General features: G+C 36.5%; 2 protein-coding genes across 2 annotated transcripts in view; one reads left to right on the top strand and one right to left on the bottom strand.

The window, feature by feature from the left end:
• Window positions 1–781: 781 nt before the first annotated feature.
• Window positions 782–19,803, bottom strand: LOC140054028 (cubilin-like). Its single transcript, XM_072098826.1, has 31 exons — window positions 19,704–19,803; window positions 19,029–19,298; window positions 18,430–18,598; window positions 16,873–17,069; window positions 16,359–16,518; window positions 15,557–15,771; window positions 15,188–15,356; window positions 14,772–14,953; window positions 14,365–14,545; window positions 14,078–14,259; window positions 13,650–13,824; window positions 13,074–13,249; window positions 12,743–12,908; window positions 11,702–11,904; window positions 11,008–11,170; window positions 10,309–10,484; window positions 9,660–9,831; window positions 8,939–9,117; window positions 8,653–8,818; window positions 8,250–8,413; window positions 7,410–7,569; window positions 7,072–7,256; window positions 6,639–6,810; window positions 6,021–6,211; window positions 5,570–5,738; window positions 4,960–5,141; window positions 4,538–4,706; window positions 3,839–4,023; window positions 3,428–3,623; window positions 2,895–3,085; window positions 782–1,159 (listed from the first exon to the last, which is right to left on the bottom strand). The coding sequence occupies exons 1-31, from the start codon at window positions 19,785–19,787 to the stop codon at window positions 965–967; spliced, it is 5,544 nt and encodes a 1,847-aa protein (XP_071954927.1). The 5' UTR covers window positions 19,788–19,803; the 3' UTR covers window positions 782–964.
• The window catches only part of LOC140054031 (tumor protein p53-inducible protein 11-like), a 68,962-nt gene continuing 58,664 nt past the window's right edge, over window positions 10,655–20,952 (top strand). Inside the window, exon 1 of the mRNA XM_072098832.1 lies at window positions 10,655–10,664. The gene's annotated coding sequence lies outside the window, so the exon portion shown is untranslated. The remainder of the gene's footprint in view (window positions 10,665–20,952) is intronic.

Below are 20,952 nucleotides of genomic sequence, written 5' to 3'. Positions count from 1 at the left end.
ACGTCAGTAGCACCCCCAGTAGGACACCTTCAACACCCAACACATTGCCCCTTTATAGACGAGTGTGGCCGTAGAGTTAAAACACATATCTCCACTCCCTTATAATAGGGATGACATTTTTTTTATTAAGCCTCAAAATCATTGCAGTTATCATAATCAGCATTATTATTTTTGTAATTAACTTTTCAGTATTAAATTGCGCCACAAATATACACACAGGCTGTCGGTTCAACTTTAAGAATTCGTGCAGACGACTACAATACAATGCTTCATACAATATAGCAAGCTCTCTTAAACATTTTCGTATGTACGTGTAGAGCGCCCTCTATACCGTCACACATACATGTCTATAATTAATGAAATACGTCTGAAAAATACGTATAAATAAAAAGTATTACACTACTTAATTTGACAGACGATGTTTACTCCATCTATGTAACTACCGTAGTACGGCACTACAGGTACTTATGCTGCTTGTTCTAGTATTGTTTTGTAAGTACGTGTAGTGCGCCCTCTATATCGTCACATAAATAATGTTCTATTGATAATACTGCTACAGTAATGCATTCATTTTCGTAAAAGAACCAAACGCATTCTTTCAACTATTTTAACGTCACCTTCATAGGATGCTACCCGTCTTGTGTATCGTCACAGATTCATTTGGCATGGTAAACGCATGAAATGATATAGCCAATTTAAATGTTCGTCCAATTCATACAATCAACAGTAACAAAAGAAATCACAACATTTTATTGAAATTATTTTATTTATTCAACCAATTTAAATACATTGTGTGATGATGGTAGAATATGTTGATTTAAAAAATATGATTAATAGACAATATGAATTTTATATAACTTGTTCTGTACTTTACAATATGACTGTATTAATAAATATTGTTGCGATTTGCCTATAGACACGGAATGAAACGTGAAGTTGCTGCTAAATAGACTTATTATATCTATTAATATGGTTTTATAAACGGTTGTAATTCTTCTATAGCCACGGCATGAAAGGTTCCATAGAATCCGGTGCGCTGAAGCATATCATCAGTGTGGAAAAACAGTCTCACTTCATTTGAATCCGATTCCCAAACAAGCGGCTCATGAATGAAACCACATAACCTCTCACTAGAACGTTCAGTCTCGATATCTGTAAACTGAAAAGTCAAAAATAATTCCTGTTAGCAATGTGTCGTTTATTATAGTCAAGTTATAATGGTTTTCTCATCCATTCACATCTATATATAAATTTACGTAAGGGCAAAATTCGGTAAATCGCGCCTTACTTCTATAATTTTTACTCGATGGTATATAAAGTTGGTTCGTACTTTCGGTACTGATTTTAACCACCTTATGTAACCCTGTTTACTAATTAAATTAAGTTAGATAATAAGTTATTGACGGTTAAAACGAATTTAGGTTCCAAGATTTGCCCCAAATAGGGGTGTTTTCCGACCATGGTATACACTGTATAATGGATGTCCGTCTTGAAAAATACCCGCCACAAAAATGGGAGGAGGCTTCGCATTTTCCTATCTCCTCCTACGATAATTGTTTTTAATAGCTGAAAACCGGTTGAACAGCTAGAGTACACCATCATAATGTTGAAGACAGGCCGATTTTCTTTAAAAAATACTATTTTGATAGATTTAATATACGATTATACAAATCTATTGATTTGCGATGAATGGAACATCCCAATCTCTCAGTCTGCCAGAGTTTGGTTTAACACAAGTACTGTTGGTAAATTTATGAGCCCTTGGTTTAACACATACGGTAGGTAAATATATGGGCCCTTTGAGAATAAACTTGCGAGATTGTGGATAGGCTCTACTGTTAGATATATAAACACATTATTATATACAAATAAGCTTTATACTGACAGTTCTTTCTCAACGTTTGTATTAATTAATAATTACCAAATATAAACGTCGTAGTGGTGTATCGTGACATGGTACTTTAATATTTCAATCGATTATGACAGTGACAGTTTTAACTAAACTAAATAAAGAATGTTCTCTAATATAATTAGGAATCTCTTGCCATACACGGGGAAAATTAGTGTACAATGAATATTTAAAAGAAATAAATAAATAAATAAAATAAAAAAAGTATTAAATCGCAAATTTATTTAGAGGTATATTATTTATAGGCCTATAAAACATGAAAAAAATATTTCGTTACTGAGTGGATAAAGAATATATTTAAAAATTGTTCCTCTTTGTACCTATCCGCTTTCCCATCCCTCTCTACCCTAATGTTACATACAAAACACAAATTGGGTTTCTTTAAATGAGTCCAAATCAAAAACTTGGACTCATTTTGTGATAAGTTTCTCCTTCGGAAGTAATTCCCAGGGTGCTAATTTTAGTTGACTACATAAATCATCGTGTCTATTTATTCGTTTCTGTAAACGACAATGTATAGGCCTATAGTCCTGCGGTACGTACATTTGAAATCGCCAGTTTTGTTACGCTGAAATTACTGTGTATTCGAGAACCATCTGTGGGCACGACCTAGATGGTACGCGAGCGAAGCGAGCGTACCATCTAGTATATATGATTGATGGAAAGAATATTGCACTCCATGGTGCAAACTTACTACTGTACTGTCTCAAATTGTCTCATAAGTTGATACGGATAGTTTCTCTTTAAAAATGTAAGGATACGATTAATTCTAATGAATTAAATTTTAAAACAATGATTTTCTCTCCAGTGTTGAATATATCAACTCATATGTTGTATATGCATGCTCCATTAAGAACAAAGTGTGTTAACTGAATAAATGAAATGAACGCTGCTTGCGTAGATACTGCCGATGATAGTGATTCCAGCTCACGCATATGCATGGCACGCCATGTGTGCCAATATATTTTTCTATTTACGTACGTACCTGTACATAGTCCCATTCACAGTTTTTGTACTCTTCGATATCCATAAAGAATAGCGTTATAACCACTTTATGTTTCTTTGGTACTCTGATCAGTGTTTGGCATTGGGTTAGGCTTGGGTAGCTTTCCGGGAATCCAGGACTGGTTATGATGTCAAACATACCACCGACTTGTTTATCATGACAAGGCTCAACTAAAAGTGAAAAAAGAAGATTTTGATTACACATTGTAAATTAGTTTTTTAGCCATTTTTCAACTGCCATATTAATGGGGCCTTTGTTGGACGCCGGCGGGTATGACAGCGACAATATTGCTACCGTGCGAAGGGCCTGGGAAACTGGTTGCAGAAGGCTTTGTTTTGTACAGGTACTGTGGCAAACCTATTTTATAGGCGTATTTATTAAGGGTAGATAAGGTACTATTGTTAGAGGACACACGCCGTGTCGGATCGTAATACAAACCATTTTAAATAGACAATGTTGTACCGGATCGTTTTAACAATTAACTTGGCTTAACAACAAAATAGTCCACGTACGTGTTACTTGGGCTATTTTTGTAGGGGTGAATACTTGTACGGTCGTAGTGTACGTTGCGCTGAAACCGGTGTTCACCAAGCTGGTGTCTGTATGGAGGTTCACGATCACGTGGTTACTCGTCGATGTCCAGATTTCATTACCAGATATAATTTCGTTGCAACGTCGTACCCCACTGGTTTCTGGGTAATTTATCAACTGATAAAATATGTTACACGATATTAAAATAATATTCAAAACATCTTTCTATTCTATCTAGATCATGTGCCTACTTTAACTTAAGACAGTAGGCCTATTATTAATTATTTCATTTTAGAATTACACAATTGATTCGGGTAAACAACCATCGATTTCTATGTAGGCCAAACATTAATTCGACACAATGGGGGGCCTAGCACTATACTTTCTCTTACCTCTACGTAATCATGCAGACATTCCGTATCAGCTTCAAGTTGTAAGGTATCAAATATTATTATAATGATGCGGTCCGGATCGGTAATTATAGTGTACTTGCAATCTATGTTATTTCTATAAACCTCTGGAAAACCAGGACTTGTAAATGACCCGGATGTACCAGTTAGTCTCGTATCGCCACATTCTGCCATCGAAGAAAATGTTAAGATCTTATATATTACATAATAAAGTGGAACTCTTACTAAAGGACAGATTATTTATTAAGGGGTCTTCCGGGGATCCCCAAATAGAAGTTATAAAACACATTGTTTCACGGGAAAGTGTCTCCTTAAGCTTGGTCCCCACTAGCGACGCAACAGAACGCAATCTACGCAACGTAAGACAATGCCCTTCCAGTCACTGTGTTTTCCTGTTTGAAATCAAACTTACGATGTTTGCAGCACCATTGCATCGTCGATTCCCACTTGTGATTACGCAATCCAGCACTTTGCGTCGATACATCGCTGCGTTACGTTACGTTCTAGTGGGAACCACACTTTAATAAGCGTGTCTCTTGAATAGAAGGAGTCTACTGCATGCACAACATATTATATACAGTACATATAAAATCCACAAGTAGCTTCAGTATTAAAATTTATCTTGGATTGAAATAAATAAAAATAAATAGACGAATATAAGGAGAATAAACAATGTAATACCTGACGGGTTTTCAATTTCTTGAACTCGATATGACGCAGAAAAGCCAGGTTTTGTTACAACATGATCACTATGGAACGTCAACACGGCATGATTGTTAGCAGATATCCATTCAAACCCATGTTTTTCACCACAAAACCGTTGCTTTCTTCCAATGCCAACACTAGATACCTTTATAAATTATTAAATATCGTCTGCTTAAATGTAAAATCAATACAAAAAGTGCATCAAATGATCGATAAAACTGACCGGCCGGTCGACCCCCATCTGGTAGCCTTTTGATTGGATGAGGGGTTCGTAATCAGTAATAACAGAAATGGCAAACGAACTTGTTTAGAGCTACGACCACAATATTAACTACGATCAATCAATGGAAACATGACGTGAATAAATACTAAAAAAAACAAAGAACCACTCTAAATACCTCAACATAATCGTCGGTGCACGCGGTCGAATCTTCAACATTAAAGTGGTCAAAGGTCACAACTATGACATGATCGGTAGGCGCAATGATTGTGAATACGCAGTCGTGGTCGTTGGGGTACTTGGCCGGATACCGTGGCGACGTGAACGTACCGCTTCGTTTGTGAAAATCCTGGTCACATACTGGGGAAAGGTATAGATTAGTAACATGAGGTAAAAATATCAAACACGTAAAATCAGTGATTCAAAAGAATGTCAATTGAAGCCGTTTTTAAGCCTGTAGTCTAAAGCCTGTTTTCCTGTCGACGTTATTCGACGCTACCGTTAACAAAAATCGGCAATCTTCTACGTAAACATTGAAATGTTAACGATTTACAGGAAAAGGTACTGGCTGTCGTTGTCGTTTTCAAACGATCGTCGTTGAACTGTTAACGATCAACGACGATAGCGTCGAATAACGTCGACAGGAAAACAGGCTTAAACTCGGGCAAAAAAAATGTAGACCAGTTGAAACTAATTTGCACATCCCGAGATTGTGTAATGTACAGTAGTAATGTAAACATTACGTTACACTTCATTTTACATACTACAAAATGTCCAAAGCGTCTTACTTGAAATTGGGTGTCTCGTCTCCATTTTATACGAAGCATTGAATCCGCCAAACACTTGAGTGTTGTCCGTAATAAATGTTATATTAACTTCGTTGCTATCCGACTCCCACGACAGGTGGGCGTGCTCCCCGCAGATTCGGTTTGTTTTGCCTGAAGCAATGTCCTCAATCTGAATAAAAATAATATTTCACTCATTTCATAGATTGTATTTTATTTATTTCACCTTATTTATAGAGGGTGACCCGAAACAGGGGCCCTCTTAATGAGTGCGACAGTGGCTGATAATCTTTATCATTATTGGTAGTTGATTTTGGGTCAGTTTTGGTGCAAGATTGTTGTTGATACACCACTAATGTAATTTTCCTAGGCCAAAGCGAATTTTAAAGACTATAGTCTACACTAACCGATACTAAAGAGCCTGAGATATTTAGAAACCTATTCATTATCTTACCAACAAGTAATCTTTTTCGCAAGGCATTTGCAATTCGACATCGAAGAAATGAAAGTCGATGAATATCCGTTCGTCCGGTCTGCCGCTTATAAAGTAGCGACACAGCACGTTGTTGCGGTACTCTTGGCGATTCTCCGCGATATTCGGTGAAGCAAAATTACCGCTTGGATCAAAGTAACTTTGGTTACAATCTGAAAATAAATTGAAATTTTTTTTTATGTGTGTCTTTTTATGTGTGTAATATGATACGACTGGTCAATATGATAATGTAGTGTACATAAAGAAAATTTCTGATATTTTTTATTTGACAAATAAATTCAGGAAATAGGAAATTTAGATTTTGCGACAACTTACGACCTATGACGTCATTAAAACTGATCTATTTTACAAAATTTGAAATCGAATCGTCATAATTTATTCTGATTATTGTTTATTTTGCATACACAGGATTGTCATAATTGTTTGTAACTTCTATTGTGGAGTAGCTTTGCGTCAGGGTGTTGCTCTACTCTACTTCATCCTTCGTACTTTGTCATACATTCATGAAGTACATTGCTAAAACTCGCAAGCAATTCTCGGGTGGGACATATAAATTAATTTAAATTTTATGTAGCTTACATTCGGCCTCTATTGGTCTCTCCACAAACGTATAATCAGCGTGATAACCAATCCGATTGACGGTGTCGTCTGTGCGTATCTTTAGCATAAGTGAATTTCCTTCAGAGGTCCACGAGAAGGGATCAAGACGCCCACAAATAGTTTCATTTTTACCAGTAGTTGTATCTAATATCTGCAAAAATAATTGTGTGTTGTAACATTATATTTATGTGATTTATTTATGAAAGCGGAAGTAAAGATAGAAAATACAAATAGTTATAGACGGATTAAAAATATTGCTAAAAAGATACAAATATTTTGGCACATACGTAAACTTGGAAAATACAGTACATAGAGACTTAAGAACAACGTGTCTGGTGCTAGCCTAGTAAATGTTTCCTAGACCATGGAGGTATACCTCCATGCCTAGACTATGTTAATAATTCATGCTTACAAAGAGTATATCATGGCACAGGTCACCGCTTGGTTCCTCAAGCCAAAACACGTTAAACACAACTTGTATGCGCAGCTCTTTACTAGTGTGAAGCAGTATATCGCATTTCATGTTGCTCGGGTAGAATTCCGGATAATTCGTTGATTCAAATTCAGAATCGGATTCAAATAACATTTTGTTGCATTCTAAAAGAAAGATACTATTAATTAAAATGAAACTGCTACAGTTGTGATCTTCACTAAAGCCAGATAGTAGCCATTTCAATTTTCTACTCATCTGAATGAGGTCATGCCATGTAACGCAAGTGCATATTATATTCAACTTCCATCATATCTTACCAGACTCTGGTGCTTTTGGTAATGAGTAGAAGCCTCCGTAGAAATGAAAATCTTGAAATCGGTGAAAATCTATGACTACTTCGTTACTATCAGCAACCCATGAATGTCTTCGGGAGATTTCACAATAGTTATCACTTCGCGATGACGAAGAATCAGTAATCTGTCAAAACATTATTATTATTATTATTAAAACGTAATTATTAAATTACAATTACAAAACAGTCTCTATAAATTGTAACGGTTTCTATTGGTCGTCGCTATCAACCTGGGTCAAAGTGCATGGCTGGTTCAAGACTCGTTTTAGAAACATTTTAATTTACAATAATTATTATTGAAATAGTCATGCTACTTATAGTAGAGCAGATTCGACAGAGGGGAGTGACATCGCGATGAGGTCTTGAGGCCATCAAGCATTCGTGTCTCATCTTCCGAGAGAGTAATGATCTTAAGCCCTGTCTGCACCATCAAAACATGTGATGTGCCCATATATCAACATGGTGTCATATCACTACCATGTTTGGACATATCACTACCATGTTTGGACATATCACTACCATGTTTGGACATATCACTACCATGTTTGGACATATCACTACCATGTTTGGACATATCACTACCATATTTGGACACATTACACTTTTTTTGTCAAACTAGTTCTATAGTGTAGACGGGGCTTTAGGAAGAGGTTAGGCGAGGCCTAGTAATTAGTGGATGTTTCCAACCAAAGATGGGCCACGTTGAAACATGGATAATTGTGGTTCTGTGAAATACGGAAGTGAACAATTATCTAATGAATAAAATACCATCAATAATAATCAAATCTCATTTAAAATAACTTACTGTTAGTGGATATATCTCGCATCTTTCATGTGGAACAATGAACACTGCAATTATGACTAAAATCCTCCTATTTGGCACAGTATAAATTATCAATTTAACGGGAATTGGAAAAATATCTACTTCTGAAAACATGTGAACCAAGTACGGCGGCTCGTCAGTTGCAACTAAAAGAAAAATAATTTTTAAATTGAAAAAAAAAAACAATTATTAGATCAGAAATACATTATCTTTTTCTACAGAATTTAAGTTTAAGTTTATATATCGTGTTTATAGACCTTTTTCACCCCTTTAATAATTGTCCTCGGCCCATGCCCAACTAAAAACTCGACCCGGCCCAATTTGGCAATTCTTGTAGGCCCAATTTGAAAACATTCAAACTAGTAGAAAACACGTTTTCACGTACTTGTTTCAGCTACCCTTGGTGTAAGTGTCCATCTGGCTAGAAATTTTGGCAGTCTGTCTTTTCGTGCAAACAAACCTATGTGAAGTTCGTTAGTCTCCGCTGACCAGGAAAACGTATGAGCGATTTGGCAGTATTCGTTTGTTCTTGCTGTAGCTATATCTGTAATCTGTAATTACACAATTTACAAATGGAGATAGAATTATTCGGTTTATAAAATGTAGAACTTCAAATCTGGTGGTCATGTGATTGACTTTTGATCTTTTATGAATTTAAAAATTCAGCTTACCACAATTCCACTGTCTGAACAATTTGTAACTTCTTCGAATTCTTCTACCGTCAATCGTATACTATAGTCTGGGTCGGCGTGAAGGTAGAACTGGCAGTACGCATGCTCGGGATCTTTAACAACAAAGTCTCCGGGAACTTGGATTGGTACCGTTGGATCAAAAAGTTGAACGTAACACTCTAGGATTAACAATTAAAAGCAAATTATTAGGTTATATTCGAGGTGTATGAACAGTTGTGAAATGTAACGAAATAGTAAGCCAAACTATTTGATATTTTTATTTTAAAAGAATATTAACAAACAATTTATAGAGTGGATTTAACTCTTTAGGATTTGATCATTTATATACATGACTTTTTAGAGTGGATACACTGCAATGTCCTCTTTCACAACTTCTTTAGGAGTAAAATTTAGTCACTCTTTTGACGAGTGACTTTCACTCTTGAAATTGCCTTTGAATACGCTAAATAAATACTGGCCATACTCTCTATTTTTAGTGTGAGAAGAGGTAAATTCATAATATAAAAATAACGCTTAAAAAAGAACGACGTTTCGACTCCATCAGTTGTTGTTTTAAATTTTACTCATTGGACTTGATAATGACCCCATGATTATATTATGTATTTACAATAAACGTACCCTCATTCGCAAGAGGTAAATTGTCTTAAGGTATGATGTCGATCGGTCAGCCATATTTATAGGGCAAGAAAACTTTAATTACCGTCAATTAGTGATCGTTGTATACGCTCGTATGTTACTTTTACGCCTTTATAGCCATCTTTGTTTTCAGAAAGATTGATCTCCACTAAAACTTCATTTGAATCAGACGTCCATGAGAATAGCGGATACGAGCCACAGATCTTCGTCATTCTATCCGTACCCATATCAATAACCTAAAACACGCAGAATTGGGAAACATCGTGTTATGTGTATTTCGAATAAAGTAACGTGGTCTCCAACTAAAGACACATTGTTATACCATCAAAATTATAAAGACAAAGCAAATCACCAATTATGGATTTGATTTGTAATGCAAAATGATGAAACATGCAAAATTATGTACATCGTGTTATGTGCAATTGTGTTCTCTAGACACAAAATTAAAAAGGACAAAACAAATCAAAGTATGGATTTGATTCTTGGTCAACAAAACATGCAAAATGTTTGGATTATACTTAGAAACAAAACTATACTCAAAAAGGCTTGGAGTAAATGGAACAAAACTATACTCCAAACGTTTTGGATTTGACAAAAGTATACCCCTAAAGGCTTGGGTTTGATTTGGAAAAAACTGTATTCCAAAAGAATTGAACGATTCCTAAACGAATTTTTACCATATCACGATTATAGTGGGACTCGCCTACAATTACCTTTACAAAATCGTTGCAGTGTTCCGGAGCCAAATCAAATACTTCAAATCTCAGATTGAGCAAACTTCCGGGTTTAGTCGAGATTATATGTTGACACTTGCCCTTTCCGGAATACGGTTGTGGAAAGTTGGGAGTAGAGATCGTGCCACTAATATCCAGGTAAATGTGATTGCATCCTAAAAAATACATAGAGTTATTACTTATAAAATATATAATATACTATTACGTATTTACGTTTGGTAGGAAATCAAAGTATTTAAGTACCTATCCTCTGCGGAAGTAATAAAATACTAGGAAAATAACTTAAACCATAATTGAGGAAGTTAAATTGACAGCTTAACAAGACTTTCATTGCGGTAAGTAAAACGCTTTTAATTCGGAGAATTTTCTTTTCCAAGTGAAAAATAAAAAGATGAGATTAGAATGTTTCGTTAGGAAGTCGACACTTCAGTTTAGTGTTTGTGTTATGTAATCTACTTTTTGCTTCTATTTGATCTTTGTGTTCAATATTCTATGATTGTTAAACTTCAATTTATGATTTTAAATTGCAATAAAAATGATTCGTATTCGTATCGGTAATTCTGCGTAGTGTATTGTAATTTGTTCTGCACATGAACACTACTTATGAATATTCTGAGGATGATGCTATAAAGAATATTTAGTTTTTATGATCGACAGTCAATGAATACATTGTTTTACCTTCTATCTTGGGCAAAGACCTGTAACGAGCTCTGAATATACTGTACGTCGGATATTTGTTTATTCGGAACGTAATACTCATCAGGTTTGAGTCGGAACTTAAACTGAAAATGTCAAATTCTCCACAATACACGTGGGTGCGACCGCTTGTCAGATCTTTAAACTGAAATTAAAAGCAATCATTATTAGAGCATAGTAACTTATGTGTAATCAATCAAGTTCAGATTTATTTAACAAAAGTAAATCACAAAATAGGTGGATGTTAAAAGAGAAACTAACTACAAGTGGTCCCTTTACACGTTACCGTATACATGTTGAACATTGCAATTACTGTGTAATGAGATGTGTCCAAAGGTAATTAGGCTTCTGTATCCAACCGTTGTTATTACATCGATTCTACCAGATACACGAGCGGTAATACTCGGGATGTTTAATGTCGCTAGACACACGTTTATGTTCTACACTATCAAGCTAATTTGACAAAAAAAACCGTGATCTGCCCAATTATGGTAGTGATATGACATCATCATGTCCATATTATGGGCACTTCACATTTTTTGCAACATAAAGTTGGCGGTGACAGAGCTTAAGACATTCATATTTAACACCACTGTGAATTCCCATCATTAACTTATATAACTGGACCTCCAGAACAGAGATTGTTTATATTATATATAATTATTAGTAGGCCTACCTCTACGAACTCATCTTTGCAGTGCAGTTGTGGCTTATTCTCTTTCTGTTTGTTTCCGATCAGGAAATCGGTGACGTTGAATACTATCCTATGCTCCGGATGCACTTGTACTAGAATAGTACAGTTCTTATTGATTATGTCATCCCTGTTGTGCTCTAGTGATGATAGTACTTCTTGTGGGCTTGAGAAGAACTGGTTGAAGGCTAAAAGTTTAAAACCCAATAATTATTCATTGTAGTATAAATGAAGCGCATAATTTTATCAACCCACACAAATAAATTAGCTAATGCAAGGGGCTAATAAAACATATAAACTGTGTTTTGCAGTGTCGCTACACCGACGTCCCAGGGTCCTACAACATTCCACTGTAGATCAACCTTTCCGCCCAACCATTCTAATTATATTACTAGCCTCGGGAAATGAATTCATCATAAACCGAGTACACATTCGTTGTAAAGATGAACCTAATTATTCCTACAAAACAAATTCCCAAATTAAATTTAAAAAAATACAATTTTTGTTGAATGTGCCATTTTAAAATAACATAATAGTTATCCACTTTGACCAAAAATTAGATCGAAAAAAAATGTATTTACCTAAAAAAAACCTGTAATTTAAAGCAAAAAATGGTCAAATTTGCTGCCAGCTAATGGTTTTTTTTGTTGAATTTAACCATTTATTTTTGTCATTTAAAAAAAGTTAAAACATTATTTTTTTTTCTCGGTTTTTTTTCTACGGAAGTGATAACTTTATTAAAACTATACAAAATAACATTAAAAGTCTGATTTTTAATTCATCTTCATTTTTCATGCTTTTGGGGGACAATACATCTTTATATATCGGAGATTTTATAAAAGCGTGACCCAATCATAGAGGGCACTATATTGTTTAATAATCCAAACATACAGGACAATATATACTTTAAAAACTCTTCGGCATCAACTTAATTCTATGTAAACAAAATGAAAGACCTAGGAACCCCTTTCCAGGAAAATATATATTCATTCAATACCAATTTAAATATTCTAAATATAAACATACCCGAAACAGGAGGGCGCGGTACGACTCGGTAACTTGCTCTTACAGTTGCTTTGATCACATTTTTATGTTTGAATGCAAGATTGATTTCATTGGATTCACTCATCCATGAAAACTCCCATAGAGTTGAGCAAAACAGATCAGTTCGTTTCGTTGTTCTATCTTCAATCTTTTAATAAAAAGAAAATTATTCCACGGATTTACTTGGTGGATCGGACAAATCAATATATCAGTTTAAGTACTGTAGGTCCAGGGTTTTAATGACTTCAAAATCGCCCAGGTTAGCTTCAGAAGTAGCGTCGTATGGGCAATGAAACGCATCACTTAGGCCTACCTTCAAGGAATGAGAAAAACAATCGAATTCGCCATCCATTCTAAACTCTTTGAATTTCACAATAATCACGTTGGTAGGATCTGTTCGAATTGTGACGTCACAATCACTGGTTGCTGTTTGGAAGTCTGCCGGCCAGTTTATTTCTCCAGTGTCCGACGTCAGTACACGTTCGCATCCTATATGAAATAAAAACAATTTTTTACTACTTTTCTACAAAGCTATCCTGTCTAAAGGTCGTTCTGCACACACAAGAACAATGAAAGCTAAAAAAACCCAAAAACTGCCGATGTCATTTTTCGGGATATGCGCAACACAAACATTGATTTCACGATGTACCACTGCGCAGCTATTGAGTCGGAAAGTTTCACGCTCAGAGTTACTGGTCAACCGGAGACAAAATCGGTCAAAACTACAGTGTCGAGGTTGGGTGAAACCGATTCTCTAGCATGCGCACAATCATAGCTTAACTAATCATGGGACCTGTAGATCATCGCAAGTCAATAGCTCCGTAATAGCCTACTGAAACATTTTACGCGTTTTAAAAATCGTCAATCGAGAAATCCTCAAGATTCTTACCCTCTGTTGACCTAGGTAACGCCTCATAGTCTGCAGTGAAAGCAACGGAAGTGATGACGTTTTCATCGTGGATGAGGATAGCAATCTCATTCCTTGCACTTGTCCACGTAAACGGATCCAAATGTCCAGTATAACGGGAACGATGTTCGTTGTCCGATACGGTAATGTCACGTACCTAACAGGAGATAAAATGTAAGTTTGTAATTATAGGAATACGAGCAGCATAGAAGGGCGAAACGAACCTTCTGAAAAATAACGTCGTCAAAATACATGTATTATGACGGGGCTCGACATGTCATAATTCCATCCAAATGCATTTTACCCTTATAGTCTATGTTTCGGATTTCCATCGAAGGTATACCATTATTAATATTTTCGTGTGCGTTTATAATATTATGTAGATTGAAGCAAATATATTTTAAACCTACCTCAACATAGTCCAGATCCGAATTTAAATTTGAAACCTTGAAGTCGACGAAGTGAAGGAGAATCTTCTCTTGTGGATCAACGTGGATGACGATGAGACAATCGGATCCTTTGAACGGCGGCAAATCAGGATTCACCGGAAGTTGAATACGACTAGACTTTGCGCGCAGTACTGCATTACAATCTAGGTAATGAGAACCAACAATGTTAACTTACAAGAATTACCCCTCATGCCGCAATTTATTTATAAATTGAGGGAAAAGGAACATTGCTTTAAAGGAATACTTACCTGCATTTTCTGGCGTACGAATCGGACGAGGCAGCACCGAACTTTCCGCCTTGAAGCCCGTTAATTCAATCCAAGAACTGCTTTGAAAGTGAACTTTCACCTCATTTGCATCCGATGTCCAACTAAAAGGATTGAGAGTTCCACAATATCTTGCAGACGTATTGGATGCTAAAGTTGTTAACTGTGAGAGAAGCGTGAAAAAGGTCGTTAGATACTTCGGTTCATTCGGGTGCACTCGTTAGAATTCGTTAACCGAGTTCTTTCAAGCTACTTCTGTGAGCTCGTACATTTTGTCGTTTGGCCTAAACCATACCGGTAGATTATTTTGTACAGGAGTTCGGGAATTCGGTTACTTTGGTTGTACTCGTTAGTATTTGGTAAAAACCCGAGGGCACCGGATAACCTACCTCTAAATAATCACTGTCACAATCACCTCCCTCAAGTTGGAAATCACTGAAGTCTAGCGTGATGTAATGCCCTGGAAGCTGACGTAGAATGATCATCTCACAATTGGAGTCGGAAGGGTAAGGCAATGGGTAATTGAATGACGTCAGTACAAATGGGTTCGTTGTCGTTATTGACATACAATCTGAAATGGAAAATTAAGTCTATATTCTTAGTATCATAAGCAAATTCCAAATGGTATCTACTTTATGGAAGGTTAGCTTAAGGCTAACTCGGACAGCGTCGTACGACGAGGCCCGACGAATCGTCTCTCGGGAGGAAATAAAACATGTTTAATGTTCTCCCGACAACCTAAACACTACGCCCGACGCTATCTCAAGACGACTCGTCTATAAATAAAATAATAAATAACTCAGACCTGGATTAGGTTGTCTCGGAAGGGCCATTGCAGTTGCTTTGAAACCAGTGTAGTCAAAGATGTCATTAGTTTTGCAAGTTAGGACAACTTCATTGCTATCAGAGGTCCAGGTGAATTTGTGGTAACTGTCACAGAGACGATACAGTCTATTGGTGCTTACGTCACGAATCTGAAACAAAACAAAAACATACTAGAACATTTAGCTCAAGAATTTCATAGTAAAGATTGGAATTATACAAGGTCCACTCCATTCCATTAACTAGGTTAATTCTGACCACATTACAGCAGAAAAACGGTTGTTCATAAGTCAAGTTGCTATGTTTTGACGCATATTCTTTCAATATTCTATAGGCCTATATTATACTGTACCTCAACAAAGTCGTGTACGCAGACCTTCTTTCCAGAAACTAGTAATGGCGGTTCAAACACGAAATCCGTAAAATTGAGGAAAATCACGTTGCCAGGAGATGTCCGTAAGATAATCTGGCAGTCCAAGTTGCTGGGATAAGGTTGAGGATAGTTGGGAGATGTAAATTCATACTTTTGAATGGTTTCTCCTAATCCAACAATAGACTCACTGCAAGCTGTTAATGTAAATTAAATGTATATTAATATACATACGGGCTATTTATTTATTATCTTAATGTAACTGCTTTTTTGTGGGCCTCCTATCACAAGCTCCTTGGGGTTTCCTGGAGGTCCCTTCATCTTATTTAAATTTGTTTTACTCTTTTTTGGTATGTGTATTAAAATGTCGTATAGGTCACGTCGTGTTAGGTCACGTCGTGTTAGTCCCGACATGTTGATCACGTCATGCATGTTGATCACGTCATGCATGTTGATCACGTCATGCATGTTGATCACGTCATGCATGTTGATCACGTCATGCATGTTGATCACGTCATGCATGTTGATCACGTCATGCATGTTGATCACGTCATGCATGTTGATCACGTCATGCATGTTGATCACGTCATGCATGTTGATCACGTCATGCATGTTGATCACGTCATGCATGTTGATCACGTCATGATGTGTTGATCACGTCATGATGTGTTGATCACGTCATGATGTGTTGATCACGTCATGCTGTGTTGACGTCACTTGAAACAAATGTAATTATATATTAATATAGAGATGAACGATATAGCTTCTGCACATATGTACGTACATTGTGGCCGTTCTAGAGTGTTGTATTGCATGTACATTTGTAAATTGTGACGACTGTCGACGGTATATTCAACCAAAACCTGATTGCTGTCAGACGTCGAAGATACGAATGTGTGGTCGCCACATAGTTGCTCTCGACGGTGCGTCAATAAATCGGTTATCTATGAAAGCAAAATGAAATTATCATAAGTGGATATTTAAGCCTTTTTAAGGGTTAACGAGCAGTCTGCGTGCAACTATTGATTGTTTAAAAAAATAAGGACCGTTAACTAAAACAGATTAAAAGCACATGTCATACAGTTTGTAAGTAAGAAGCACTATATGGCCCACACAATTCATTTATCGGCAAATATCCGAATCTTTATTTCCGAATAAATGACAGTTTGGCGCACCAGAGCTTAGCGCGCCATAAAGAACAGAATTCGTAGTTTTCCACACAGTTGGCATCGAACCAATCTGAAACCATGTAAGTATTTTAGTGATAACAATTTTTTTAAAGGTTAAATTGTACTCACAACAAGAGGTTTTGTACATTCTTCAACCAAAAGACGTTTCAACATCACAGAAATGCGTTTGTTTGGTTGAGTGGTGAAAAAAAGTTCACATTTGGTTGTTGTTGATGGCCTGAATGATATGGTATCCTGGTACGTTAAATAACCTGCAGTGGTAATGTTGAAACTACCAACGTCTGCCGTGAATACTTTGCTGCAAACTAAAACATACCAGAAGATTATTTAATGTGACAACATCTATGGGTCCATGGTGTATCTATGGGTCCATGGTGAATCTATGGGTCCATAGTGTATCTATGGGTCCATGGTGTATCTATGGGTCCATGGTAGGCCTATATCTATCGGTCCATGGTGTATCTATCGGTCCATGGTGTATCTATGGGTCCATGGTGTATCTATGGGTCCATGATGAATCTATGGGTCCATGATGAATCTATGGGTCCATGATGAATCTATGGGTCCATGATGAATCTATGGGTCCATGATGTATCTATGGGTCCATGATGTATCTATGGGTCCATGATGTATCTATGGGTCCATGATGTATCTATGGGTCCATGATGTATCTATGGGTCCATGATGTATCTATGGGTCCATGGTAGATCTATGAGTTCATGGTAGGCCAATATCTGTGGGTCCCTGGTGTATATATGGGTCCCTGGTGTATCTGTGTGTCCCTGGTGTATCTGTGTGTCCCTGGTGTATCTGTGTGTCCCTGGTGTATCTGTGTGTCCCTGGTGTATCTGTGTGTCCATGGTGTATCTGTGTGTCCATGGTGTATCTGTGTGTCCATGGTGTATCTGTGTGTCCATGGTGTATCTGTGTGTCCATGGTGTATCTGTGTGTCCATGGTGTATCTGTGTGTCCATGGTGTATCTGTGTGTCCATGGTGTATCTGTGTGTCCATGGTGTATCTGTGTGTCCCTGGTGTATATGTGGGTCCCTGGTGTATCTGTGGGTCCCTGGTGTATCTGTGGGTTCCTGGTGTATCTGTGGGTTCCTGGTGTATCTATGTGTCCATGGTGTATCTATGTGTCCATGGTGTATCTATGTGTCCATGGTGTATCGATGGGTCCATGGTGTATCGATGGGTCCATGGTGTATCGATGGGTCCATGGTTACTTAGGCCTAGTTGCCCGACGTGTAGAGAACTATGAAAGTTTCTGGAGGCTATGCAATGTACTATCATAATGTACTAAAGGTGAACTGGATAACGTGCTATATTAAAAATACGAACTAGATAACGTATGATATTAAAAATACGAACTAGATAACCTATGATATTAAAAATACGAACTAGACAACGTACTATATTAAAAAGTCAAACTGGATTGTGGTCCTTGAGGAAACTAGAAGTAGACAGTTTATAATTGATTACCATTTACATTGTATAAATCGGTTACAGCAGAATTTATCTATTTGATAATGTTAATGGCAGCTCTTGCAAGTTTTATATTAAGCCTGCGTAATGACTGGAACACGAGGCGAACCTTGTCTTCCTATAATGTTATTACGTAACCGATCAATCGTATTTGAAGTTATTTACACTTGTAATCTTACCGTTCACGGGAGATGGTTTGAATCGCGTGTATGTTGCATTGAAACGATTGAATTGCTTCTGAGAGGGCGCCCTTAAGTCAACCAGAAAGTAATTTGAATCGGAGAGCCAGGTGAACGGATGCTGCGTTCCACACAACCTACTCGTGCGACTGGATTTCGCATCAGTTAACTGTAAGATAACACATTACTATTTTCGTCAAATCTACTTATGTTGATTAGTAATGTTTTGTGTGTTACACTGTATACAAAGCAACGGAAATTATGTCGACGTAAATCGTCAGTCTTGCTGACAACTTCGCAATGGATCAAGTGCGTTTGAAAGGATCTACACTGCGTCGTACGAATAGCCAGACAGTTAAAAGAACCTTTTATTAGTTTTAATATGAGATAAGAGGCCTAGTATTTTTCAAAAATAGTAAACATTATTTGAAAGGAAATAAAAAAGTTTGTGTAAAATACTAATATGCCGCACCTCATGTCACTGCTTGAGAATAACTCTGAAAAAACTTGAACAGCGATTAAAAAAACTAGTAGGACTAATGATCAAATCTAACAAAGTTGATTTGTTATAAGCAGCAACTAACAAATGTATAACCCACCTCTACGTAGTTGTTATGTGTACATGTTTGTCCACCTTCTAGCGTAAAATTGTTAAACGTCAATAACACCCTTTCTCCGTTATCGTCTGTCTTTACACCTACTCTACATTCAGTAAAATCAATTGATTTCCTAGGCCAGTTTGGAGATGTTACACATCCCGATTCTCTGTTAAGTTCCCGGTTACAGTCGCGGGGAATGATCACTTGTGCCGTGTCGCCTTGACGTTGTAAAATAGTTTCTTTCAGACGTCTTGCTTCTTCTGGCAAAAGCTGTCGGGTGAAACATGAAACATCGTTGTAAATGAGCTACATTATTAGCTAGATTAATTGTCATTTATCGAAAACAAATTAAACTAATACTTGTAATTATATGATATATGCATATACTGAGACCAATATTCATAACGGCCAGCAGGTACTTATAATATGCTAAAAATAATACATAAGACATAATTGTACAACACAGGAATTACTTTCAACCGCCTACTAAGTTTACATGATATAATTATTGGGATTTTGTTTTCTGCAACCGATAGTTTCATACATGTTGTTATGCACAAATATAAGTTCAATATTCAATTCAGTCCTATTTTGTTTCAAAATAGCATCGATGTATTGCTTAAGGCTATCACGTTATCGTAGGCGTACCGAATAACACTTAAGCTCATTTCTTACCGCGGCTTGGGTCAATATTCTCGTAGCAAACAAGCACATTACCAACGCTAGTTTCAAACCAAGGGCGTAAAACTCCCTTGCCATTCTTCCCTGTCTTCTCTACCATCTGTCGCAGCAAGTTCTTGTGAGCGTTGCAAATTATCCAGTTAATTTGCATAGACACCTGAGGTTTTAAAGCGCCACCAACGTGTTGAACATTTACCGTACGTTAATCAAATGTGAAGGCGTTTTAAATTAAATTATTCCGAAAACGTTAAATCATTAAAGCAGTCAGAAAGCATTAAATTATAATATATTTTAAATTTATTCACTGTATATCATGAATACATCAGGCTTACTATTTATATGTATTTTTCGTAATTTAAGTGTTCTTGTACGTTTTGATCAATATAACCTTAAATCATAAGGTAAGATACATATTTTTTTAGGAAAATTAAATTTTTTTAAGAAAAAAGAAATCCACAAACACAATAACAAGATGTACCAATCTACGAGAGTAATTATTCGCGTGCAACGCGACTCGACAGCTCGCTATGTCGGTCGGTTGGTCGGAATTTCGGTCGGTTGGTTGGTAAACACTAATTTGAGCACGCGACTGCACATATACAATCCACGGTACCGTCCGTTTTTCACAGTAGAGCACATATTGAGGGGACACCTTCGAGATCATAGGAGTGTCAACTGAATAGGGAGGGCCGGGTAAGTGAGGATACATTTCTAATTCTACCATTGAGAGGACACTTTTCAAGGGAGAATACGCTCCACCCCACACCACAATTTCGAACATTTTAATGCAAAAGATAGGACATCACTTTATTTACCAGTTTGAGTCGGACATTTATAGGAAAATAAAGAGACAAATATTGGTACACGGTAGCCGTCCATAATGTCATTATAATTCACATTATCCAGTAGATCAAGATAAAAATCATATTTTGTAAATAGTGGGAAGCTAGGACGTAAATGTTGCTGTCAAAAATATCAAATATTAAAGCCCCGAAGATAAGTTAGATTTATATATATATAGTTAGAGTATACATTGCAAGGTTTATGTATAAATGTCACTACGTCATAGCTGGCAGCAATACTACCCTATTAAGGTTTTATTTTAATCTTAATTTAGTTAAATGTAATAATCTTTTGAGTCTAGACTTGATGGATATGTGTGATTTATACACCATTTTGTAAGCAGAGAAAAAAAGGAATATGAAGTAAAAGGTGTTTGATATTGAGATAGATTAATTTCATT

This window comes from Antedon mediterranea, chromosome 7, assembly GCF_964355755.1.
Source record: "Antedon mediterranea chromosome 7, ecAntMedi1.1, whole genome shotgun sequence".
Lineage (NCBI taxonomy): Eukaryota > Metazoa > Echinodermata > Crinoidea > Comatulida > Antedonidae > Antedon > Antedon mediterranea.
The sequence above is the reverse complement of the archived record's forward strand: the minus strand, read 5'-3'. Positions and strand labels throughout refer to the sequence as shown.

Coding starts and splice junctions, on each gene's coding strand:
- LOC140054028 (XM_072098826.1), bottom strand. CDS start 19,787: ATGGCAAGGGAGTTTTACGCCCTTGGTTTGAAACTAGCGTTGGTAATG. Junction 9,118..9,659: donor ACAACGATCACTAATTGACG/GTAATTAAAGTT, acceptor TGTTAATCCTAG/AGTGTTACGTTCAACTTTTT. Junction 7,570..8,249: donor GCGAGATATATCCACTAACA/GTAAGTTATTTT, acceptor ATGTTTTGACAG/ATTACTGATTCTTCGTCATC.